At 38.5% G+C, this 26,380-nt stretch overlaps 2 protein-coding genes across 2 annotated transcripts; both read left to right on the top strand.

Annotated features, from left to right (window-relative positions):
- The first annotated feature begins 11,383 nt into the window (after nucleotides 1-11,383).
- Nucleotides 11,384-13,021, top strand: nkx2.7 (NK2 transcription factor related 7). The gene is given in 2 exon segments (XM_067521343.1): nucleotides 11,384-11,670; nucleotides 12,502-13,021. Coding segments are annotated over 2 exon segments (807 nt in total).
- An 8,341-nt stretch (nucleotides 13,022-21,362) lies between these two features.
- Nucleotides 21,363-22,729, top strand: nkx3-1 (NK3 homeobox 1). Its single transcript, XM_067519929.1, has 2 exons — nucleotides 21,363-21,631; nucleotides 21,840-22,729. The coding sequence occupies exons 1-2, from the start codon at nucleotides 21,445-21,447 to the stop codon at nucleotides 22,229-22,231; spliced, it is 579 nt and encodes a 192-aa protein (XP_067376030.1). The 5' UTR covers nucleotides 21,363-21,444; the 3' UTR covers nucleotides 22,232-22,729.
- The last annotated feature ends 3,651 nt before the right edge of the window (nucleotides 22,730-26,380 follow it).

The following is a 26,380-nucleotide window of genomic DNA, read 5'->3' as shown; positions in this document are numbered from 1 at the left end:
ATTTTATGACTTTGGTTTATCTATCAGCAAACGAAAAAATGTTGTTTAATGTATGAAAGCTGATGAAAACTACATAAAATGTCCCTTTCCTTTGCTGGTGAGTTCATCTTTGAGATCTATTCATGTTGTCATTGTATGGTTCACAATGCCCATCAAAAGTTATTTGGGAACCACAAAACACATAAAGATAGAGATACTGCTTCAACCACTGTCCCCTTAATTGTCAAGTGGGAAATGCACAATTCTGCGACCAAGGCGGATAGATCATTTTCTTAAACACTTCTGCTGGATTTTCTGGATTGCTGATTTCCTTCATCATGAACCTTTCAAACAAACCACAAAATGACACCACAGTAACATTCAGAACTATTACCATTTTTTTATTTCTTTAGAAACATCCACCCATTAGCTATACCATTTGTCTTGAAAAGGGGTGCAGGGTACTGGAGAAAAAATGGCTGTTATAGGTCAAAGGGGAGGACACATCATTTTTGAGAGACTGCCAGTTTATCTCACGGCCACACATAGAGTCAGGAAACCATTCACCCTTACGTTCAAATTTATGGAGAATTTATAGTCTCTGTGTAAAGAAACCAAAAAAAGAAAAAACAAACAAGATCCAAGATCTTTTGTCCTGAGCTCATTTAAAATTAACTGAGGTGAAGTGGACATAAGCACATAAGACCAGCACCTGTGATGAGGGTGCGTTAGTTCTCACTGTGTTGATAATGGTGGGACAATGGTGAACAATACAAACATATTTTGAAACAATATCTACTGGAACCAACATCTTTTTCAAGAAAGATCTGTTTTCTAAGCAAATTTTCTGCATGTAGTACACCAGCATGGCTCCACAGTAAAAGAGCCATGGCTGGCCTGCCTGTAGCCCTATCTCCCACTGAAAACATTTTGAGAATTGGGAAAAAAATACACCCTTTTACATTATACAATGTCATTTCCTACACTGATAATAACAAAGTTAAATTTTGGCTGTGGCCACTTGAAATGCACCACAATAAAATTTATGTACATGTACTGCAGTGAAGGAAGTCATGTGGGAACCATGTTTGATTCTCTTCTCAATTGTTGTAGCCATTAAAGGACATGCAAAACAGGCTCTGTTTGAAAAAGTGAGCTGGCAGTTAAAGTAATGACTGTTCTCTTTCAAACGGTGTTCTCCTGTAGGTAGCTGGCCTACACCAGGTTCCATGCAGTGTCTCCACCAGTAAAATAGGGGCTATGAGCATTCAGTTCTGCTCCTATTTGATCCATTTATCGTTGGTGCAAGAAAATCTGTATCTGTATCTTGATATAGCCTTCTTTTGAAACAATTGATTTCCAAACATTGACCATGTATAAATACCTTCTATAGCCAGCTGAATTCCATGACTTAAAACTAACTATCTAAATCAAACTGTGTCCAATAAAGGATAAAATAGCACATAACACTGCTATTCTTCATCATATCCCTCCAGTATCCTGTATGTGCGACAAATCCAGCAAGATGAAGGACACAGAGAGCACCTCCAGATGAAAATGAACTTTCTTAAACTTTAGCACAAACGAGCTGAAACTGCAAAGTGCCTGTTTGGTTTGAGAGCCTGAGGAAAGAGGGGGCAGAACGCAAGAGGCTCTGTGGACGCTAATCTCAGTCAGAGGGAGATATAATTTCATGCCTATTTAGAGAAGAGTCCTGAAGGGTTTTCTCATCAGCCGCTCTCCGGTCTCATGGATAGGTGATGCAGCAGCTCTGCACACAGATTCTATCATCTCCTTCTTTAAAGAGACATTCATTTTCAACTCATCAATGAATTTAACAGCAGCATGATGAAGAGAACAAAGCCATTTTCTCCACATGGTCAGTGTGCAAGTCTGTTTCTCACTAAATCTTTCTGCCCAGTTACATAGCTGCAGTTATGTAGTGGGCAACTTTTGAAAGCAATTGGGAGGGAATTACTGCTTTCAACACACACAGAAACATCTTGTTGCCAGGAAACATTTGAACAGATTTTTGACCCTGCCTATTCACTTGGTTGCCTGTTGCTTGGACTGCTGCCGAGCGTATCACCACCCTGACAATCACAACCAGAGTAACAATGAATAATGATGAAATTACAATATCATTATGCAGATGCAATTCCTACCATCTGCTTCTTTTGTTTATTTGTTTTGATCTCGCTTTTTTAAACTGCTAATAAATGAGTGCTTCATCAGATGCAGTACTATAGTATCCTTTGCTTTAAAACAATGTTGTATAAACCTTATGCATGTGTATGAAACACACAAATATGTCTGCAATTTTCACAGTGTCACCCAAATATGCACAATAACTGCATGCATTGCTAAAAACCAGACTTTGAAAAAGTACACTAATTTCTGCAGCATGGTAAACAGCACTGAAGGCTGATGCATGCCCGCCTTGGACCAACACTGACCCCACATTTGAGGATCATACATAGCCATGGAGCTTCTGCCTACAATCTGCAGGCGAGCAACAAATCCACTATTGTTTGTCATTGTTTTAAGCTCTTGGTCAAATTTTGAGGAAAGAAAGAAATGTATCCATGGTGCATGCATAGTGTCAGCAATTTGATGGGACAAATGAACAATGCACTGTGGTTAGTGCGGTATGGCGATTGCCTCTCCCCTCTCCCAGTGTGTTTTATATTCATTATGTCCTTCTCTTTCCCATGAAACTTGTGGCATATTCATCAGCAGTGTGACAAATTAGATGTGCAGTGAAATGGAGTATGACAGAGCAGTGGAAGATTAGATCCACTCCAATCTTACCCAGCAATCACTATCCCTTCATTTCTGTGGGGAAATACCCAAGAACGGGAAAGAAAATTAGATCAAATTTTACTGAAGAAAGCATTGGAGTGGCAAAGGAAAGAGATGAAACAGAGCATTTTCCATTTCTGACCATGCATCTTCAGATCTGTCTTGGATTCAAATGAAAGGCAGTTTTTGGTTCTGAATACAGTAAATGCATTAAACTAAACATTTGTTGTTACATGGAACAAACAGTGAATAGTTTTACTGCACATTTTGCACATCACTACACTATTTGAGCATCAGGCATCTGCTTTAGCTAATCAAACGGATGGAGCCAGTTAAGCATCATTTTCAGTCACTTTACTAGTGCAGTTGAAATGCTCTCTAGTGCTCTTAAACGTGGCACCTGACTATTTTACCAGCTTTCTAACTGAACACTGAGGCTGAACAAGTGCACGTTTCATCAATATAAATGATGCCACGTTGTACACTTTTAGTTTGGAGCCAGACTTTCTTCTGTGCCTGATGCACTTGTCTAACACTACGGTAAGACTTGTAGGAAATGCTAAAGTGTTTGGAGAAAATGACCAAAGAAGACTGGGTCATGGATGAAAACCTCAACTAAGCGGTGATTCAGTTTAGGTCTCAAGAAAAAGACACTAAGAAATTATTATTTGATATATGTGTATATATTGGTAATGTCTACTTTGCTTAGAATTCTCTGTTATACAGCTTTTGAATTTGGTGCATTACTGTGTTCTAAAATATGAGTATAACAACAACAACAATCTGCTGTGCATTGAATGGCAATAAACCAATTACAGAGTGATGTGAACTGTGGATCCTTTTAGTTCAGCCCATGAAATTAACACTGTGTGTCAGAGACATCTAGTGGTTTAAAACAGGTTGCACCATTGGGGTTTTTTTCATCATGCAAGACTCAGAACTGTAGCTAACAACTGTAATTGCATATGAAAGCACAGGTGCACAAGCACTCTACACTTGAACCAAAGCTTACATAGTTATGCAGAAGTCTGTTAAATCATGAGATAAATCTAATTATGACACTTTCTGCTTTCTCTAATTTCATGTGTTGTATTTTCTCATCGAAAAGTTCTTCAAACTTCTTCTGAACAACCAGTTAAATTTTGTTATACAATACATTAGCACAAACACTGATTAATAATAAATGCCATATACATTACTGTCACCATAAACGTTCACTGCTTTGCACCACAAACGAGGAAGTATCATAGACAGGAATCCCAGATGATTCCTGGATAAGTAAGTCAATCATGGTTTAGATAAGATTCACTGCAATCTAATGCACTAGCACAATTTGTCTCTAGTTTTTCCCTGCTACAAATGTGCTCATAAACCACCACCATGCCACACCGTTAAGCCTTAATAGTCATACTAATGACAAACACAATCGTTTCAATCAAAATGAAAAATGAAATAATAAATGGAAATATTCACCAGACGCCAGGGATTTTGTCATGCAATTTTTGTACAATATTGGGCTTATGTTGAATTCAAAGCGTACAAACAGACATTATAATATCCGTCTCTAGAAGAAGTACTATTACCTAACCTAAATAATAGAAGAAGTAAAATTACAAATCAGACAGTAAACAAGTAAATAAATAGTTTAGTTACTTAGACAGAGTTAATGTAAGCATAGGCTACATTCCTTACATTTCAGAATGACGGATTTAACTGTACTCCAAGTGAAATTCAGTGATTTGGAAAGGCACCTGACTTCTGCTTTTCAATACACTTCCACAGGGTTGATCGGAATGTTTTTCTTTCTTCATGGTGTTGATTTTGTCACTGATTCACCAGTAACTGGACCTTCCAGACACTTGCATTTATACCACAAAACACATTCACTGCACTCAGGTAAACTTCATTTAACTAAAAGTGTGACTTTAAACAGCAGGAGTCTGCATCAGTAATGATTTAGTGTCTTAAAGTCACAGTCTCCAGCTTCACTTCCGCCTCTGGACCTTTGTTTTGAAATGATCACTTCCCGTTCTACCCTTCTGCAGTGCCCCACAGCTTTACCGCAATATCACTTTTATGGCTTTCACCTGTGTCTCCCACACTATTTCACTATTTAAACAGCCAATATGCTTTCTCCCATCAACAGATTGTCTGCTCACTCTGTGTTTGTCACCTGACTTCGTGCATCGAACCATGTTTTGGACCTGTCTCGTTTGCCTCTGCCCCTTCTGGTTTTGTATCACTACTTCTCTGCCTCTGGTCATTTCTGTTTCTCGGCTCTGCCTTTTTCTGCTCCCTCGGATACCTCTGCTCTGTGCTTCTCCGTCTCTGGATTTGGACTTTTGGATATTGGATTGTGAATTGGATCTCAGATTATTGGACTGAACTGTTCGTTCGACTTCTGTTCCCTCTCCTCGACTTGACGGTTCTCCCCTCCCCCTCCCCCTCCCTTCCGGACCACGTGGCGGACGCAAACTACTTTCCACCTGGACCTTACTGCAGTATATTCTGAATCCTGGTTGAGTTTTCCCCACTGGAGGACGTCCTACACTCCTTACGCTAATTGTCTAAATAAACAGTTTCAAATCATATGTGGAGATCTGGTCATTTAACTGGGTCATTCTATTTCGGCAGGTGTGTGTGTGTATGTGTGCGTGCACTGTGCATTAATATTTGGAGTCTTGCCTATATCAAGGAACTTGTTGGAGATGAAATATGTCACATGCAGCCCTGTACTTCATATATCATTCTCAGGAAGTGGGCTTTCTCATGTTGTATTTGAAATGACACATGGATTACTTACTTTCCTTTTTTCCTCATTTGAAGACTACAGCAGCGACCCGTTAGAAGCCAGTACTTTTATGAGAGGAGCCCAGACATGGAAGAGGACTTGTCAGACATCCAAACAGGTAGTAGTGTTACATACCTCTGAAGTGCTAAGGCTGGATCAGTGGAGATGTCTGCACCGGTTTCTGTGCTGTACTGGTACGACCTGGGCAAGGAGCTGATCCTGGTGCTGATCCCTTCCTAGCTACATGGGGTCAGTGGAGGCTGCCTTTAGAAGTCGGAGGCTAAGATAAATGCTTAAGATGTGTATTTTCAGCCTTTCCCACTAAAGGAAATTAAATGACCTGTATCTCAAATATAGCCACTGTCACAGATTTCTTTCCCACTGTCCAGCTTTGGGAAAAATTTAAGATATTAAGATGTAAATATTGACTTTGGAATGAGCTGCTTTTTTAGAAAAGCTGTTTTTTGTTTTTGAGGTTTTCTATGGTAAGATGTCAGGAATTTAATTAAAGCTGCTCCACTTCCTCACCTCATTGTCTTATTACTATGCGTTTACTAACTAGGTACCTAAATGCTAGTTTTTTTTTTTCAGTTATACCTACAGAGCTGGCCCCACCACAGAGTGGCAGCTGGATGTGGGACTTTTTTTTTTTATTAAACACTCCACATTGTATTATTTCAAGCCACCATGTTCACTGGAGGTCAGCTGAGATTCTGCAGTGAGCAGTCCACAAATAAGTAATAAGTAATCACACCCTACACAAATGTGTGAGAGAACTCAAAAGCCATGTCTCCAGCAATATAAGTTTGATATTGTGACTAATACCACTCTCTCGTAGAGAACAGAACATGTGAAGAACTGAGGTTTAACATATGTAACTGGACTCCCCTAATTAGCAACAGAGACCGTGGAAAAGCGTGTGCGAGCAGGTTGGAACGGGTGGAGAAATGCGTCAGGCAAGTTGTGATAAGATTATCAGTGAGAATGAATGGAAAGGTGTTCAAGACAGCGGTGAGACCAGCGATGTTGTTCAGCTTAGAGACAGTGGCACTGAAGAAAAGACAGGAGGCAGAGCTGGAGGTAGCAGAGCTTAAGATGTTGAGGTTTTCTTTGGGAGTGACGAGGATGTACAGGATCAGGAATGAGGACATCAGAAGGACACCTCATGTTAGATGTTTTGCAGATGAAGTCAGAGAGGCCAGATTGAGGTGCTTTGGACATGTTCAGAGGAGAAACTGTGAATATATCGGTAGAAGGATGCTGAGGTTGGAGCTGCTAGGCAGGAGGTCTAGAGGAGGACCAAAGAGGAGATGTATGGGTATAGTGAGAGAGGACATGAAGGTAGTTGTTTGAAAAGAAAAGGATGCAGAGGGTAGAGTTAGAGGGAGGTGGATGATTCGCTGTGGCGACCCCTGAAAGGGAACAGATGAAAGGAAAAGAATTGGACTAATCTAATTGGACTCTGATCAGAATTTCTACTTGCAGTTCCTGTAGAACCCCTAACTGTCCATTTTTCTTTATAGCCTCAAGAATTTGGAACATTTTTCTTAAATAACTTGGGCTCAGTCAAGAAAGGCTGACCATAAATACTTGGAGAATGACATTGGCCATTATAAATAAAAGCACATTACATACGGCATAAAAATGCCGTATATTATTCAACTACAACTACTAAATATTAAGCCATCAAAATAAACTTTGTTTAAAATAAAACCCAATGAATCAATCATTTATTTAGGCCAAGACTATGTATTATACACACGCATTCATCTATCATGTGTTTTTTTTTAAACTCCATTATTATGAAATGTACACACAATATGTATTAGCAGTATTCATTTTAATAAATAAAAGCTACAAAGAGCTGGTCTTCTACAGTTATTTCTAAATAAATTGTGGACTGACACATTAATCCAAGACCTTACCCAACCCATGATTGAATATAGGGTCACAACTGCTCCTGCAAAGTGATTGGAACAGCTTGAAGTGCAAAATATAGTCAGGGTCCCAGAGCAAGACGTAAACGGGGACAAAGAAAACAATACATGTACAAGGACACCCTCCATCGTTTCAGTGGTAAACTCCAGCCAAGACATCATGTGGTCATTTTCTTGTCATTGTCCCACAGCCTGTAGCTGCCTAGGTTGCAGTTTTTTGTCTCTCACCTGCCTCTTGTTGTTGCCCCTTTTACATCCCCTGCCCTTTCAAATGCTGCACTTCCACTTGCCCTGTGGCTGCCTCAGTATTCCACCACATGCAACACCTGCTGTTACCTGTGTCATTACCTACTATGTATCGGCAATTGTCCAATTTGCCTCTGCACTTACATCCCTTATTTGTGCGGTTCAGCCTACATTGCCTACCTGCTCTCCATCTGCCTTGAATGTATTCTGTGACAACATGCGTGTTACTGACCAAGACTGAACTGAGCACCTGCCTTTTCTCTCTTTCCTGCATCAGAAATGTACATTAAAACGTATGCTGTGAAAGTAGAATACAAGCACACACCCTTCCTCAACACTGTGGATGGATAAGTAAGTGGGCCCAGGACTAGGTCCAGCCACCCAAGTGGTCAGGGGGCCCCTGTGGCTGGATTACATGCCCAATGCCTACAAGTTGGTGCAAAACGACTACAATAAGATATAAAGAGGTAAAAAGACGACAGAGAAAATGAGAGAGAGTGAAAATCAAAACAGAGAGAGACAAAACACATTGGTTTTGTTTATTGTTTATTGCTCCATGAAATAAAGTTATTGATGATGTCAGGAGAATGATTTATGGACAGAGCATGGAGACACTCTGACATTGGTGTAATCACTTCCATGTACAGGTAGAGTTAGACATGTAGGTCATTTCTCACCACTAGTGCACCATCCTGCTTATTCCAACCACAGTGGATACTATGGAGAATGAACGAATAGGGTCCTATTTTTCATGACTAGTGAATGATTCTACTCACTCTGAGTGAAAAGTCTGCCACATTATGACAAGTATCTTTGGGTTCTTATTGGCTACAGTATGGCTGGGTTTGGTTTCAGTCGTTGCAAGACCAGCGTATCTCTTCTTTCAGCTTCTATCAGCCTCTTATATTGTTGTATGATTAATTAGGGCTATTTTGTGTAAACTGTACTTAGCTAACTTCTTATATTTCAGCATGGGGACATAGCGCGGTATCAATAGTGAAGTCTTTTAAGGAACATGAGTCACAGAAAAGAGAGCGTTGCTCTGAGCCTGCGGAGAAAGTTGCTGCAGTGATTAAGTAATTTACCCATCAAACTGGACACCCTGAAATCCCTAAGGTGCCAAACAATTCCGAGTTGACTTCTGAGTTTTTCCCCCTGTTCCTTTGAAGTTCAGGTTTCTGGTTTGTCAGTTCAAGGTGTGTTTTTTCACAGAGCACACTGTTAGAAACCGAAACATTGCATGAAAATGTAAGGTTCTGTTAAACTTTGTTTAACATGAAACTCACATCTCACTCAGTTACTACACTGGCAACAGCTGTTTAAGACCACATGTAAATTTTTTATTTTTAGCTACTTAAATGTGTATAGAAAATGGGAGAAAATTAAAACTAATTCGCTATATACGCCTTCCTTGCACATTCCACAAAAACTGAACATTTTTTAACTGTACAAGTTATTTTCTATTTTCTAAGCTATGAAGAAAAACTGTACTATTGTGAGGTAAAACTTTATTTTATTCTGGAAATTAAATAGAATTATTTAAAATGTTAAGAGTTAATGCTAAGATATACTGCCCCACTGTAGATATCGGGCCACTGGGTTGATTGATGATAGAACTTAGTGGTGTGTGAACTTCACTGTGGGCTTTACAGTACATGTAAAAACATAAGTCACTTTAAAATAAAGTACAAAACTCAATCTTTACTAATAACAATCAATATATTGAAAACATCTAAACAAACAAACAAACAATACAAAAGGGAAAATGGACTGTCTCAAAACCTTCAACAAGGGGAATACATTAATAATTTTTCCAGAATATTTTTATAATGTCTAAATATTTATTAAGAAATGCAGTAAAACACTTTATATCAATGTTAAAAAGACTGCATAACTAATGAATGATGGTTGAAGAAATTTAATAATGAGTGTGTGCTGTTCTATTACTACTATATTGTAGTTGTAGTTGGTCCACAGCCTCAGGTGTTTTGTTTTTCACTGAATGCATAACTTGTTCTACTGACTCTTCTACTTGCTGCCACTGAAAATAACCTGGACAGTATTAGGGACAGTGTTGCTGTCACTGGTTCTTGTTTTTAATTGGAGGATAAATGTGTTATGTTCTCTTATAAAAAAAAAGTCTTCAGTTGATGACCCAAAAGCAAAGGGACAACACATACAGTTTAAAGATTACTTTACTTTGTGCAATTTAGCTGTGCAGTGTGAGGAGCCCTGTAAATATATGTTTTCAAGGCTTTTAATGTTTCTTCGGAAATTCAAGATGGAATATTTCATACAAATAATGGGAAACATTATATGCACAGCCCCATTAACTGAGCGGGAGAGAAACAAATGTTTTAATAGCTGTACTCATCTGACATTTAGCTGCACTAGAGTCTGTCCACCTCTGTTACCACACATCTGCACCAGGTCGTGCCTCAGAACAGGGACCTCTAGTGGGTTTTTATACTACTATTAATGGGGATTGAATTTGTGCCTCACTATAGATATGTTAAGGAATTGTCGAAAAATGTACACTGTTATAAATGGGTCATATGCCTCTACTCTGCCATCCGAATAAAAACTCGATAATCATTCTGACGTTTCTGCAATATTTATATCACATCTTCCCTATGGAAGCTGGTACAGCAGCTCAACAGGTGCCAGTGATGTGGAAAACCCCTGCTTAAAAGCAGAGGTTTTTAGGTTGAGTTTCCTATTTTTGACCTAATATCAATGGCAATCTTGAAAACATCGTGTGCAGCCCTTCAAGTGCTCCCCATATATCTCTTTGCGTCCCCAGTGGGACAGCCCGTGTCTGTCCTTGTTCCTGTCTGTGTGGACGCACGTCTTGGCCTCAGTCATGCATTGCAGCCTGGCGCCGCGGCCACTCCACTTCCACAACATCAGGTGTAGTGTTACTGTTTGTTGTGGCCTGAGAACACTAATAACGTGGCTGGAAAACAATGTTGATGGTAAAGCTGTTCAACATCATCCAAGATCACTCAACCCCCGAGGACCTGCGCGCTGATTAAGAGGCTTTACTGAGCTCACCAGAAGCGTGCTTTGGCTATGCATTGATTAAATAAGCCCCCATTTAAACAGTTTAATTTGTTTTAACACATTTTGTGCCACCAACTTTCCTTTTTCAGAAAGTTTTGATCACACATATTATGCATGAGTGCAGCTTATTTCTATTCACTATTGAAAACTGATAATTCATTCCAAAATTATTGAAACAATATGAAAGCATAAACAATTTCGTAATTTTTTAAAAGCTCCAGCTTTATTGGCAGCCCGTGCTTAATTTAACCGTCAGCTAAAGTTTTCTCCCAATAAATCTTATTGATTACGCCTCCTTTCACGGATATGATGAAAGGTGTTCCTGTAAGGTGAGAAGAAGAAAAAACTGTGCGCGCAAACTGGGTGTCGCCCAAGGTTTTTGAGAGGGTTGACAGATATATCGCTACCCTTGCTCTTTTAGCTGGACCCTTGAATGATTTAAATCTTCCCAGGCCCTCACACATCAGTCAGTTAAGGGACGCGTCTGGAAGTATCAGCGGCAGCTCAAGCACAGCGCGTACAAAGCATTAAATAAAATCATTTGCAACCAGCCTACGAGGTGGAAATGCATCCCAGTTCAACGACATCGACGCCTTTTTCGGTCAGGGATATTTTGAAGCTGGAGCACCATCATGACTTTGAAAATGAATTTCTGACGTCTGATCAAGTTGTTCCGATGCACCATCAGCTCATGCAAGCTGCGTCCTGGAGCAGGGACTTTTATGATTGCCAGACAGGGCCGTGCGTCTCAGGGGTGCAGGACAAGGTGGAGGCCAACAACTCAACAGCAGAGGAGGAAATACATGAGCAGGGTGAGATGATAGCGGTCAATTTATATCCTCACAGCTGATGGTTGTTAACGCGGAATTAGGCCGCCTGACAGACTGGGGCCTTGGATGAGTTGTAGCAGTGCTGAAATATGGCCTACGACCACATTTGCACCTTCCTTTATAAAAACAAATAGGCATTTTAATAATAATTTTATTTCAATAACCCACAATGTAATGGGAATTCCACGAATTTACCCAATTTTGTCATCAGTCATCTAAAAATAATCACCTACAGTGTAAAGAAATGATGGAGCCCTGACTTTTGACTAATAGGATTTTATTATAAATATGGGTTTTATCTTTTTATATGCGTTGTTTTACTGCAGTTTTAACTGAATATTTACCTAAAAGATTTGATTTGAATTAATTGAGTAAAATGTAAAATTAATTATTACAAATCTGCAAAAATAATCATCCACGAAAATCAATTTTGAATTTAGTAAGTTTTTTTGTCGTTTTTAAAATATTGAACTAGAATTTAAAGTCATTACAATTTTTTGTGCTTTTTTTCTTTTCGTTTCGTATTTTTTAAAAGATTTCGGGACTATAAAGGATTTTTTTTAAATAATAAAATTAATGTTTACAACATTTCTAAAAAAGACTTGCGGCAAATTGCGGTGGAAATGTAAAGTTGCATGAAGTAAATACAAAAAGAAGAAAGTCAAATTTTTCACATGTGATTTTGTTGTAGGAATCCTTCACTAGATTCTAATTCTACTTTAGATAAAATAAAATATAAATATAAATATATATTGTTAGTTACTTAATGTGTTTAACAATCTTGGCACCAAATTGATTTTAAAATAACCAACCGCTCTTTTTCCTGATGTGCAGAGATGAGCGGTCTACACAGCTCATCTGACTGCGACAAAAATGCCAAAAGCAGAACCAGGCTGCGAAGGAAGCCTCGCGTCCTCTTCTCCCAGTCCCAGGTGTCCGAGCTGGAGAGGCGCTTCAGACAGCAGCGCTACTTGTCCGCCCCGGAGAGAGAGCACCTAGCCCACATCCTCAAACTCACCTCCACCCAGGTCAAAATCTGGTTTCAGAACAGGAGGTACAAATGTAAGCGTCAAAGGCAGGACAAGTCTCTGGAGCTGGTGGGTTATTCACCTGCGCCGAGAAGAGTGGCTGTGCCGGTGCTGGTGCGGGACGGGAAGCTGTGCAGCGCCAGCGCCAGCTCGGCACCGTACAGTGTGACATTTGGACATTATAATCCTGTGTATGGCAGCGTGTATGGCTGCAGTTACCCCGGTGTGTCCCTGACTGCTGCACAAATGGCCAATAACCCTCTGTTTGATATAACAGGTCACAGTGAGGGGTCCATCAACCACGGACACGTTCAGGCTTCATTACAGAGTTTAAGAGGCTGGTGATTAAAGGATTCAATATTCTTATATTATAAGTTAAAAAAAAGAAAAGAAATAAACAGCTATTTTAAAATCAGTTAATTATTGTAAATTGTGTATTGTATGTTGCCAGATATTTTTTTTTAATCGTTGGTTTTCTGTGTTTCCTTTTAAATGAATAGCCCTCAAAATTTACATTAAATATATGAAATTTAGTTTTGGCAACAAAAGCACATGTTATATGAATTCATTTTCAAAACTTTTACGTTTCTATGGTAATCTGCTTCCAAGGGCGCAATCCCGTTTTTTATTTATGTTTGAAACGCTTTTTCAACTGTGACAATTAAAATAAAATATGTTGCAGTTTGAAATACAAAGCTTAGCTAATGTCTAAGAAAATCTATGTGACATTTGAAAAAACGTCTCGACCCGTTACCTCAGTTAGAATTATAATGATCTTTTTTAGGATCCTGTTAAAAACAACACAGCCGATAAGAAACTGTCATCTGCGCACTTTGTCAAAGAGAGTCATCCAAAAGCTAATGGATGAAGTGACATCCGAGCTGACAGCGCTGCTCTATCAAACTGAGCTCATTATTGTCCCATTCACAAATCCGCTGATAAGGCCAGAGAGCCTGTCCTGTCCCGGAGCTTTGCTTGGTAAACAAACCCGCAGACAGAGTGGCTCTTTAACTTTTTCAAACTTTCAGTCAAACGGGGAACTGTTCCAGTCTGACCTGTCAGTCACTGATGAGCCACAGATACTGAATTCATAGCAAATTGTGTGTTACTTCTGTTTATTTTCATCTAGGTTACCTGGGTAGCAGCAGCTCGGCCACTTCTAAATCCATAATTCAGTCTAGAGGGATTAGTACAAACTAATCACATCAAAAGCTCCATGACTAAAAACTCCCTTCTACTATATGTAGGCCAATTTTTAGGTTTTTCGTTTTGGACTCCTGCAGATTACATGAAGTTGATTGGCTTTACAATGTGACCATTAAATGATATGAACTGGGTAAAAGCTGAGTGTGTGTCATTTTTAGTGTCTCAGCCAAAAGGAGGAGACAGGACAAAAGATGAAGGAGCATCTCTGCACAGATAAGGTTGAAGCTGTAGACAGAGAGGAGACCAGAGCCACTTGAAGAGGTCAGATAATACCTGTGTATGTGTGGGTGCAGTGTGTGTGTGTGTGCGCTTGATTATCAACCTAGCAGACTTCAACACCAAGAGTGAACCTGCAAACCCATAGCCAATATTTTTGAGGTCCCCCTGGTTATGTTGGCTTTAAATTTGTAGGTAAACTACACCTTTTCACTAACAATACCAACTTTATTTTGTGCCTAACCTAACACTGATGTTTTTGGGCTTTACTCTAATCAAAATACTATGTATACACATTTTAAATCCCAAACTTTTCAGTGTTTAGGGCAAAAAAAAAAAAAAAAAAAAGATTGTAAGTAACTGGCCACCATTTTGGCTCCATTGTAAACAAGCCACCATTTTATGCAATTTACAAACATTTCTGCCTACCTGTGGTTGCACTATTTCAACAAATGGTTCACTGGGGTTTATGAGACAGTGGGTCCAAACAGAGGCACTCTGTGCCAGCAGGCAGGTAGCTAAATGCTTGGGGCGCCAGGCCAGTAGGGGGCCCCTGAGGGTTGACAGATGTTAAACTATGTGCAGCACTGACTGTGTGCAATGTTTGCAACAACACTGCCAGTCGCAGACTTCTCTAAGTGGACCCCAACTCTCACGCCTTACAAGTAGCGCATGATCCAGCTTAAACAAACGGGTCTAAAGAAAAAGGAAAACCAGCCGATGGAAATGGACAGGACTCAGCATTTTGGGAGAGAAAAAGACTTAAGTTAACTTGGCTAACTAAGTTAGCAGAGCAGCCTAATGTGTCCAGCTTTGCTGGAGTGAGAGGACACCAGAGGTCAACTTGTTAACTTAGCTAGCAGGCTGCAAATAATCAGCTAACTCTGACAATACTTTTTCTGTAGTAAACTGAAAGCTGTGTCCGACTAAGCTAACTGTCAAGCTATGAATGCTAAGTTATGAGCACAGGGGAACTATAAATCACTACGGTGTATTATTGCTGTGTATTGTTGTGCAGTGTGGTTTGTATTTTATTGTATTTTCCATATCTTCAACAAAGCAGTGTAATGATGCATAAAATATTGCCTAGGGCCCCAACAGATTGCCACTGGATCCAAAAAAACTATATGGATGTAAAGTTTGGAGGACAGGTTGGTGTGTGTTTAAGTAATTTCAGTACCTCTGCAAGCCGGAGCAGAGGTTTCAACCATGCAGTCACAAATGTTTTGCACATACCTCATTGTATAGAGCTTGCAGCCCCAGGTTAGGTCTTAGTTATCTACATATTCAAAGAACAAACCTCCTTAAAATGTTTTAGTTGTATCTGTTGTATCTTTTATTACTACAGCTGTGTGTTAGAAAGTTTGATGTAGAAAAAAATTGTAATAACTAAATAAAGATTCTCTCCAAAAGAAAGATTAACACGTGACTGCACCACACAGGTGCAGTTTGCCATCATGTTGTATCAAATGTCCCCTCTTGGACATGGAGTGACATTTGTCACTCTAGCATTAAATTTTTTCTTATACATCTTGAAATTATGCTGTTTTACACAAATGCATAAATGTACAATCATCTTCACAAACTTCAAATGTCCATATCAAACTCAGACTCTCCTCTCAACAACACCTGTAAAAACTTGTTATTCAGTAATGGCACTCACGGTTTTTCCCCCAGAACGTCCTTTTTTACTTGATGAGCACAACAATCTTTCAAATGTTTCATTTTCAGTGTAATGTAGTAAATTAAATTGAAAATTAGATTTTGGGGGGAAAATGTGTGACTTATAAAGAACATGTTTTGCAAAATACTAAATACACTTCTCTACATCAAACACGGGAATTTAACATGATGTCACTTCTTTGCCATTTCAAGGCACTGCATTTCAAAATACCACAGTCATGAACCAGAATAATAAAACACAGTCATCAGGGGTGCAGACACTTACTGTAGGCGCTTAATTGTAGTGCAACAGTCAGGCATAAGCACCAAAAATCAGCACAATGAAGTCCTCCATCATCTTGTCAACTGAGGTCTTTACAACACATAGCCACAATTATCCACAATTATAATCTTATGATATTAATAATATTGATGTATAAATATTCAATAAACTGAACGTATATGTATATTTACTTAATGTATATGTGTGCAAAACCCCTACACAAAATTCTTCAAGCGATCAGTTCGTACCCATCTATAAAACATCCTCCTTTGTGTGGTTATTTTCTAAAATAACAAAGTAACAAATGAGGGAGTGTGATGTTGATGAGAACCTGTGGCCTAATCGAGATGAGTAAATGGACTAAATATAAAATTCATGTGTTGTTTGACTAGAAGTTTGCTTTTTTGGATGTTTTTACAGTTCTTTGTTCTTTGCTTAGACACTCTTTTCCACTCTGAAGTCACATTTTCAAAACAGTTTTGAAAATGACACATTTTGTTGGTAAAAACACTGACAAAACATTAACAACATGCAACAAAAGCACAACAAAAGCAAAGGTGATTTTACTAGAGATGAAAAATCCTGATGCACTCTGAACCCGCACTTTCTTGAGATGGCCTGTTGAAAACCCACAAACTGTCCTTGTAAACCTCCATACTAAACAAATCTGCAGATACAGTATAGCCAGCATTTGTAATGTATCCTTTTCACAATGAAAAAATAAGAAAAAATAGAAAAAATATAAGAAAAATTTTAAAAAGTACTCACAACTTTCTGAATGAACTAGTTCATTCTCTACTGCAAATTAAGGCACAGATTCTGATCAACATCACAGTGGATGTTTATCCTTGCAATGCACTAATGGAAAATCTTTCTTGCATGGCAAATCCATCCCTGACAGTCTCTACATTTATTACCATGCAGCCACCATTCATTGCCTCCAGAAAGGAACACCTGTTCATATGACCAGTGATCATAAACCTTCCATCACCAAAATGAAAAGAATTAGTCTGTGGGGTTCAGAAAAGGAGAGTATGGAGGGAAGAATTGCATCATCATACGGCGTACATTATACAACACAATGGTTTACAGTAAGATCTGATTTTGAATCACTCTGACTCGGAAAGGGCTGGACCCTTTGTCCAGCCTCTGTAAAGGACAAGCCATTATTGACAACATAGTCAATAATTGTTCACTTCATTTGAAGCTTGAGCTCTGTTTTTTCTTCTTAAAAGTCGTCAACCACACATGCAAACACCTCTTCCTCAGGCCCTTCTGCCAGGGCCTCTGAGTGTCATTACCATATGTGCCGTTGTCATCTTCAATCCATGCTTGCAAACAGAAACACAGATTTGGCATCTTTTATAGAGTAATAAAAGCTTGAATGCTGATTTAAGAATATTTTGCAGCGGGTTGCACAGAGGTGCATTGGAGATGCATAATTTCGCAAGTAATATCAATAAACTGGGAAAATGTGTTTGACTTTTGTTTACACAATCAATACAACAACATTTTGTTCACTGAAAAACAGTGGAAAAATGTGTAAAATGCAGCCTGCCCCAAACCTGTATGTGTCGGCTAAAGGAAAAAAAACAAGGCTCTAAAAGAGAAAAGGGATCACATGGCATATGTATAAATGCAGGTGAGCCAGCTCCAAGAGGATATTAAAATGAAGGACAAGCTTCTAAAAAGATAGACAAGATAAAGGGAGGCTCGAACCAAACGACACCTTGGCCCTGCTCGCCAAAGCAGAGGAGGAAACAAGAAGGAGTAACAAGCAGTGGAAGGCCAAGTGCAATGCTCTGGAGGTGAGCCTGCAAGAGGAGATGGCCAAAAATAAGGAAAGGTGGAAGAAAAACGTACAGGAGCTGCAGGTTGAGAGGAAAATCCTCTTTGTAGAGCAGCTGAAGAAGGAAGAGGAATGGAGGAAACCTCAGATGGAGAATAAGATGAAACAGGTGCAGAAAAGGAAAAGGATGAAGTGAAAGAGACAGAAGGTGAAAAAAGGAGAAAAAAGAAAAGGACTTGTTGGGAAAGGAAACAGAGATGAGGGCTGAGAAAGAACTGTAAGAGAAAAAAGAGATGACAAAGAAAATAGCTAGAAGAAAAAGAACAGGGGAAGCCATAGCAAAATGGCGTCCTGAAACCCCCACCTCCACCCCCCTTACCTTTGTAACATACCAACACACCCCGTCTGCTCTTTAACCAATCCCACCTTTACGTCTTCTTCCTTTTGTATGTGTGTTATTGTTGTAGTTGTTTTAATGTCTTTAATAAAGTTCTGTTGCAGTACATTCGTTTTTTTCTTTTTTTCTTATTTGCTGACTGTCAACTGAGTTGACAGCTGCATGGTTGCAATATAATAAATAAATCATATTAAAACAAGTGATGGTACATGTTAAAGGTCTGTAAGCAAAGAAGCATTTTACAAACCTGTGTAGTTTGGAGCAGTTTTTGTGTTGATTAGATATTTGAAAAATGAAAAAATGGCAGAAGAGGAAAATAATGTGCAATTGTGGTGAGTGTGTGTGTGTGTGTGTGTGTTTGTGTGTGTGTGTGGAGAAGCATGACCACACTGTTATGAATCATATTGCATGAGGGTCAGTTGAAATAGAGACATACTGTACGTTTGGCCATCAGTGAATGGCTCCATTATAGTTTACATAAAAAGCTTTTCACTCAACCTGAACTGGGCTTTACGTCAACTTCAGAAAAATCACATGTCTTATTGTTGGCTACGTAATAACAGCTTTTAAATGCCAGTTTGATAATCTGGTGATTATGATCAGCGTTCATCTGTCCAATCATCTGCCCTGTTCCAGCTAAATCATCATAAGAGACTGTGGTTTTTGTAGAGACGAGCTAAATCGAGATTAAACAACCCATGAATGTTAAGCATTGATGGTGCATAATGTGACTCTTCATATAAATGTATCTCGGTAATGGCTCATTGTGTGGTCCTTCCTGAAGTGGCTGCTGGCTTGTTTACCATGTGTGGACTCTATGTTGCGTTAAAGCTCCCTCTTGTGGAAGATTATTACATTACGTCTTATAAAAATACATTTGTTGTTTTATACACAAAATTAATAAAAGTTAACAAAAATAAATATTTCAAGAAAAGCTAAACAAAGAACTCTACGGTTCTTCTCACCAAGGGTAATGAAAAATGACTGATCTACAAATTCTTTTTGTTGACATTCACTGCATATGTTGGCAAAGAAAGAACTTCTGCTGATGAATTTGCTTTGATAACGCTACTGTTACAACAAAGCCTCACTATTCGTCATCTCAGTCAAAGACCTAACAGCAAAACAACACAAGATTGATGGCACAACATCTCGCAACTCAGAGAAAACACTGTCACCACACATTACTGCTGTGGAAGACAAATGCTTTTCCAGACTCAAAGGCCAGAGGTTCTACTATGTCACGTCTGGTGTGCAGCTATGCTATGCTGCTAAATATCTGTGCAACGAAAAAAACTGCGAGCAGTCAATGTAGATTCAGCATAAGGGCAGGGCATGACAGCATCACTGGTAGAGCATTCTTTGTTCATGCTTTTGCAATAAAGCCAGATGAGTAAACATGTTTTCTATCCCATCTTATTTCAGTGTGTGAGCCAAACCTAACCATAAACACTTTAAAAACAGAAAGAAAAGCTGTGTCTAGACAGAAGGATAAAAACTTTACAGTTCAACATACTTTGGCAGACACATGACTGCAGATAAAGCATTCAAGGTGAAGCATATCATACTGATGATCTTAATACTGTGTTGACAAGACAACAGCTAAATGCTTAAGAGGAATCTCTGTAGATTTGAAACATCACTTTACCTATAGACTACATACAGTATGTCTGTCTGACTTTATATACATATTTGCACATTTATGCATGTATCTATGTTTATACTGTATTTCTATATATTTCAAATACAAACATTTACACAGCACGTAAAAGTATGGGACATATTTTAACTGACGTTTGATTGTTGCAGAAAATCAAAGGACAATGGAAATACTCATCTATTTGACATAGTGTAGGTGTTGAAGACTACTAGGTGTGTGGGTAGTAAACTGGAGGAGCCAGCAAGGCCAGGGGGCATTGAAAGGATCATGTTTATCATACCCACATTCATGCATTTCCAAACGAAGCATGAACCCCCAGAGGAGCACAGACACAGCTAGGAAATGTCTCTGTCTCTGGAGAAAGGTCAGGCTTGAACCACAGGGAACAACAAATAAACACCCACTGAACAATGACAGAGTCCGTTCAGGAGCCAGGAGCCGGCCTAAATGTGTCGAACTCATTAGTGCTCCAGTAGCTATGACCACCCAGTCTGACCCCCTCTCTCGTACTGCAGACATGGTTGTCTCCCTGCTGCCACAGAATATCAGGTTACTTACTTGTCCATTTACTCTATGATGTACACTGACTCTATAATACAGAATAACATGATAAATCTGGATTTGTAATGTGTCTGCTGTGAGATTCGAGGACTGTTAACATTTCTTCAGTTGAATGCAAAAATACACATCCCCTCATTTTGAAATGGCAACAATGGTAAAACAAACATTTTTATTTAGCAATATTTATTGCACAATTGGCTAGTACAAATGGTCTTCATCAAATTAATCAAAGTTCATTTTCAGTGTGTCTGTATATAATGTTATACTTTTTTAAAAACTCCGTGACCATATTTGTTACTTCTGATAATGAAAGAACATTTGTACTAGCTGAATGTGCATTATTGTGCTTATGTTAGGATTAGGGTCACTTTTGCATCTCCTTACACCGAAATTGTATATTAAAAAACTTAACCCTAACATAATAAAACTTAGTTTTACACTTGTTTTACTCTGACTATGATTTACAGAATATCATAGGCAGATCATATGTTAAAAGGATAATGTTAATACACAAAGCTGTAAAATAAATGTTGGTTAAGAACTGCAATATTTTTCTACTACTATATTTTCTAAGTTAAGGTAACATGAAGTATAGGTACCTCAAACTGATGGTACATATGTACTGTAGTTGACTAAATGCACTTTAGTCTTGTTTCTGTTTAGTTTTGTTTCTGAAACACCACTTTTTAAACCTAAGATGCTAAAAAGTAATTTTGAATTTTTTTGTTTTCTTCATGATTAATGAATATGATATTATTGCCCAAACATTCATGAAATTGCAAGAAAGAGGCAGAAAACGAAAGTTACCCAAGATAAGTTAAACACGGTGAAATACCTGTCCCTCCTCTCTCACTTGTCAGTGCAGTCAGGATGAACCCGCCCCAGCTCTTGAATAAATTCAGAGTGTGTGAGTAGACACCCTGCTTAAACCACAGTCTCCCACTGCTGCCCTGTGGAACTGAGAGGCCTCTGACTTGTGGATTAGTGGACGGACATGACGAACACAGTCAAACCTCAGACTTCCTTCCTCATTGAGGACATTCTCTCCATTAAGGACAGTGCAACGTTTAATGGCAAATGCTGCTCACAGAAAATGGAAAGATGTTTACAATGGAAAGAAGACTCTGGGAATTTGTCTGAGCGTCTCTGCCCTGAGGAGACAGCATATGGAGTGCAGAGAGGTGAGTCCCGCCAGGCTTGTAATAGCAGGATTGTAATCATTTTATAATCCAACAAACTCTGTGTACTTAGTATTATTATAAAATGTGGAATCAATATTTGAGAGAAAAATATTACTTTGTATCATGAGAAGTTAAAGCCATGTTATATAGAAAACATGAAAATGAGTTTTGTCGCCTTTTTTGACCAGATTATATTTGTACTTCACAGAGTCCCTGGGGGCATCTTGTACCAGCACGTCAGAGTCAAACAGTTTTTCCTCAACAGGGAAACATAAGCGCTCCAGGGCCGCATTCACACACCTCCAAGTGCTTGAACTGGAGAAGAAGTTTAACCACCAGAAATACTTGTCTGCCCCAGAGAGAGCTCATCTAGCCAGTACCTTAAGACTAACTGAGACCCAAGTGAAAATCTGGTTTCAGAACCGGAGGTACAAGACGAAAAGAAAGCAGCAGACATCAGAGTTCTGTAAAGATATGTACAAAGCAACAGGCCTGAGAGACGACTTGTTCCAGTCATCATTAATAAACTCCTTCTGCAAAGCTTACCAGTACAGACCCTTCCTGTGGGACTACAGTGGCCACTGGCCAGCATTATGGTGAAGCCAAAATTATGCATAAAGCTAAGATTTTTGATCGTAAACCATTGTGTACTACTCTGTGGAAGCTGTAATGTTCTTTAAATCAATTCATTGTTATTTGAGACTGATTATGAATCCAGTGCATTTGCCACCTTTACCACTAAAATGATACATGAACACATCCTGTAGTATGTAGTATTTAAAAATCTATAAGAATTAGCTTAATCCTGTGTTAAGAAGACACAGGTTTACAGTATTCTGAAGTCCGTTGTAGCATCGATGATAATTAATCAATAAATTAAAGAAAATAATTTTTTCAACAAACTGCAACAATTCTGAATATTGCTTTGTTTGTTATGAAAAGTGGGAAAATATACGTTCATTAAATGATGACTATGGTACATTTTTTTTAGCACAATCATATTAAAGTGAGTTGAATTTAAAGGACTTTGGTGAGTACAAACTATAAGTGGAACACAAATACTGGCAATTTGAATGTGCCGGGGACATTTACAGTAAACTATGTGTGTGGAGTCATATGCTGATACTAAAACTACAGGGGAAGATAAAACTACACTGAGGTGAGGATGATATTGTAAAAGAATGCTGAGGAATGAGACCTGATTTCTTTAAAGAGTCCCACACCTGACTACATGGAGACAGACTGCTGATGAGAAAAGTTATTGTACAATCACATAAAACTGTATTTCTTTTTATCTATTTAGAACCGTGCAATAAAATAAACTATAACCCAATTAGTTGATAATGAAATTACAGATAATGGCTGTAATTTCAGATGTTTCATACTCAGATGTGTCTCTGAGCAAAAGAACAATAAGAAATTTGGGTCCTGCAAATAATCTAATAGAAAAACAATCAGGACATCCTGCATTTTACATTTGAATTGTTGCACGGTTTAAATACCTCTAATGTAAAGTATATGGACACAGTCTCTTTAACAGCCAAGTGTTTCTGGGCAAACTTAAGAGTCAGACATTGAACTTTTCATGCACTGTACATACCACCTTTATGGCTTGTAAAGTGAGTATACAAACCTGCTCTGTGAGGACTGGCATGCTGGGCGGGCTACGCACAGTGCTTAACTGTGCTGATAAGATGGCCTGCAAGATTTAGGGCTTTACATTTTTAGGAAGGACACGATTTTAGTAACATAACCAAAGTGTGAGTAGAGGACTGATGGAATTGATAGAGGGAGATATGAGAGCTCTCACGCCAGTAACCCGTTTGAATTTGTGGAGAAGCTGTGCCCACGGGGATTTGCCTTGTAGTGAGACAAGTGTCAAGAGATTATCATGATCTTATTTTTACATATATTTCTTTTGTTTTTCTTACATTTTCTTATATTTCTGTCTCCACATTCTTCTGAATCATTAATTTAACTAAAACAATGCAATCTTATTCAAACGTGTATGAAGCTACTCCGCCTTTATACTCTGCAAAATCAACTCATACAAGACACTGAACATAGTAACATAGATTTCAGCTCAAAAAAAGAAGAAATTAAATCCAGCATGAATCTTTAACAATTTCCTTCTGGTAAGTGACAATGCCACCAGCGGCACCATTCACTTTAGGCTCTTGGAGTAAACAGGTAATTAGACATAAAGAGGGCAGATAGCATCTGTTTTGACGGCACTGAAAACCTGACAGTATCTTTCAGTGTCTCTCAGGGCCTATGAACATGCTCATCAGATAAAGGAGCTTGTTAAAGGGTGAGGCTGAAGGTTAGACTATTATTATGGTACGTTTCATTGTAATGCTTGAATGCATTTGGCTACTCCCCTTAGCAGCTTCTTCAGTAAAGACTGAAGAAGCTCAATTGAATTCAAGTCTTCATTAAAAACTGAAGAAGCTTCGATGATAAGTAGCAAAATGTTCCCAACTAAGAAAAAAGAAGTCCAGTTGACATGACTCAACTTCCAGATAACCACACCTGGATGAGAACCTGCATCGACAAAACACCCACTTGTTTATTTCCCTCCCTTGTTTGTTTCCCTCCCTTTTCTTCTCTTAATATGTCTCTGCATCACCTGGGTTACCTGAATTGGGCAAATGCTGAAAAGCAGCAACTATGAGTTTAAGACTTTAGGATTAGGGTTAAATATTTTGCCAGTACATGAGTTCATTAAAATTTTCCAGGACCTAAAAATCTCTAAGATTATTCTGGAGGTATTTGTAGCCTTTAATTCACAATTGACAATGAAGGGATGACATGCAACAAAGGCCTCCAACTGGACTCGAACTAGAAATATAACAGTCATGTGACATGTGCTGCCAAGGTGCACCGGGGATTTTACTGTCTTTGTACTTATATGGATCTGATTGTGTGACGCAGTAAACAGTGTGGTTGTTGAGCCATCGTTGAAGTCTTCAAGGTGGCCAATGATGCTTAGAAAAACAAGCAGATCTTCTTAACAGATGAGGAGGAAGCCAAAGCCCGACCACAATGACAGCCATTGTCAGTGCTTCAATATGCCATGACTGTCTGACAAATGTGTAGGAGTTGATAAGGAGGTTTAAAACAGCCCTGATCCGTCTACATGGGAACGCTCCTAAACTCCCTTGGAGGGTGTAACTGGATCCCTCATGTTACGGTACCAGTAGAGCAGCTGCCTTTTTTCTCCCATCAGCAGATACACTGCTGCATTCAGTGTATTTGATGGTAAGTAACGATTGTGCAACTGCAGACAGTCCATATTCAATATGTTTGTGAAGCAGACAGAGAAAGAAAAAAAGGAAAGAAACAGGTAAAGAAAGAAGAGTACATTTCTAGCGTTCTTATCTGAAGGATAAAGATATAAAATAGTGGGACAGTTTACTGCAGATTGAAGTGATATGTATGACAAGGACAGAGGACATGCGCTGAGAGGTGCGTTTATTGTGAGCTTCAAATAAACAACCTACTCATGGACAAGGGCGAAAACTAAACACATCAGGGACAACAACGTTACAACAGCAAGTGTACGTGTTCTATGACATGTTGGTTCGGAATAAAGCTCAGCCCTGTATCCATTTCAGTAACAAATCTAATCTTCACTTATCTAGTCTTCATTTTTCTGCCATTACATTTTGTATTATGTGCAGGAAACGTGTGTGTAATACAATGTTTACCTTGAGATAAACAAAAAAATAAAATAAACCTAATAATTCAAACTACCAGGATATCTGTGAACAATATGAGATCAGTTAGGCCATTCAAATAATTAAAAATGTATGAATCTATTCGTATATACTTTTAAAGCAATGCTGATATGATATTCACATCCATGGTTTTGTGTTACTACTTGACAATGATTTTACACATTGTACTCACATCACAAATTATTAGTTAAATTATTCCATTTGTGGCGTTTTATTTATCAAATTAAAAAAGGGCAACTGGGTAAAGTGCAATTATATTTTTTTAATGTTACTTTTTCTCTTCTTGCAATGTAACAAAAGTTAGAGATGATTATGTTTATATAGAAAATGCAGATGGAGATAAAAAAAGAAGAACTGCTTCACTGCAGCAGAAAATCATTTAAAATATTAATAAAACATATTAAATTCAAGTCATTCAGTTTTATTTATATAGCACATTTCATAAACAATGGCAATTTAAGTTAACATAAACACAGAAGCAAAGTGATCAATAAAATCAACTCATCACATGTCAAAGTTATTGTGCAATAATTATTTGTTTTATCCTCAATAACTGACAAAGTCTTTCTTTTCAAAATCCTTTCCATGACAAATCCAAGACAAAAATACAGCGAGCCAGCAGTGATGCACTGACTATAACATCATGTATCTAAGTATTAGGCAGTGGCTCAGAACATGTGACAACACATGTCAACACTGCCTTTCAAGATGGGGGCAAACATCTCTGTAATGACATTTAAATTATGTTATATGGCCCTCTACTGGACCTGTATGACTACTGCGTTGCCTCACTCAAATTTTAGGAAAGAACTTACTCACTCAAGAGTTATTGACTTTAAGACAGTCTCTGTGATCTCTACCAGAGCCTGTCCACTAACTGCATCTCAAGGTCTTCTTAACCACACTTGCAGTCTGCAGCTGTAGTATTTTATAGCATCCTTCTTAAGACCCTTATTCATGTTTTTCTTTTCAAGGAGAACCAACAGTTGTTTAAATGGTGAACCTTGAT

This window comes from Channa argus, chromosome 11 (genome assembly GCF_033026475.1).
Source record: "Channa argus isolate prfri chromosome 11, Channa argus male v1.0, whole genome shotgun sequence".
Taxonomy (NCBI): Eukaryota; Metazoa; Chordata; class Actinopteri; order Anabantiformes; family Channidae; genus Channa; species Channa argus.
Note: the sequence above shows the minus strand (reverse complement) of the source record. Positions and strands in the feature narration are given on the sequence as shown.

Excerpts from the sequence above, each read along its gene's own strand:
- nkx3-1 (XM_067519929.1), top strand. The coding sequence starts at position 21,445 with ATGACGAACACAGTCAAACCTCAGACTTCCTTCCTCATTGAGGACATT. Across the intron at positions 21,632-21,839 it reads AGCATATGGAGTGCAGAGAG|AGTCCCTGGGGGCATCTTGT; the intron begins GTGAGTCCCGCC and ends TGTACTTCACAG.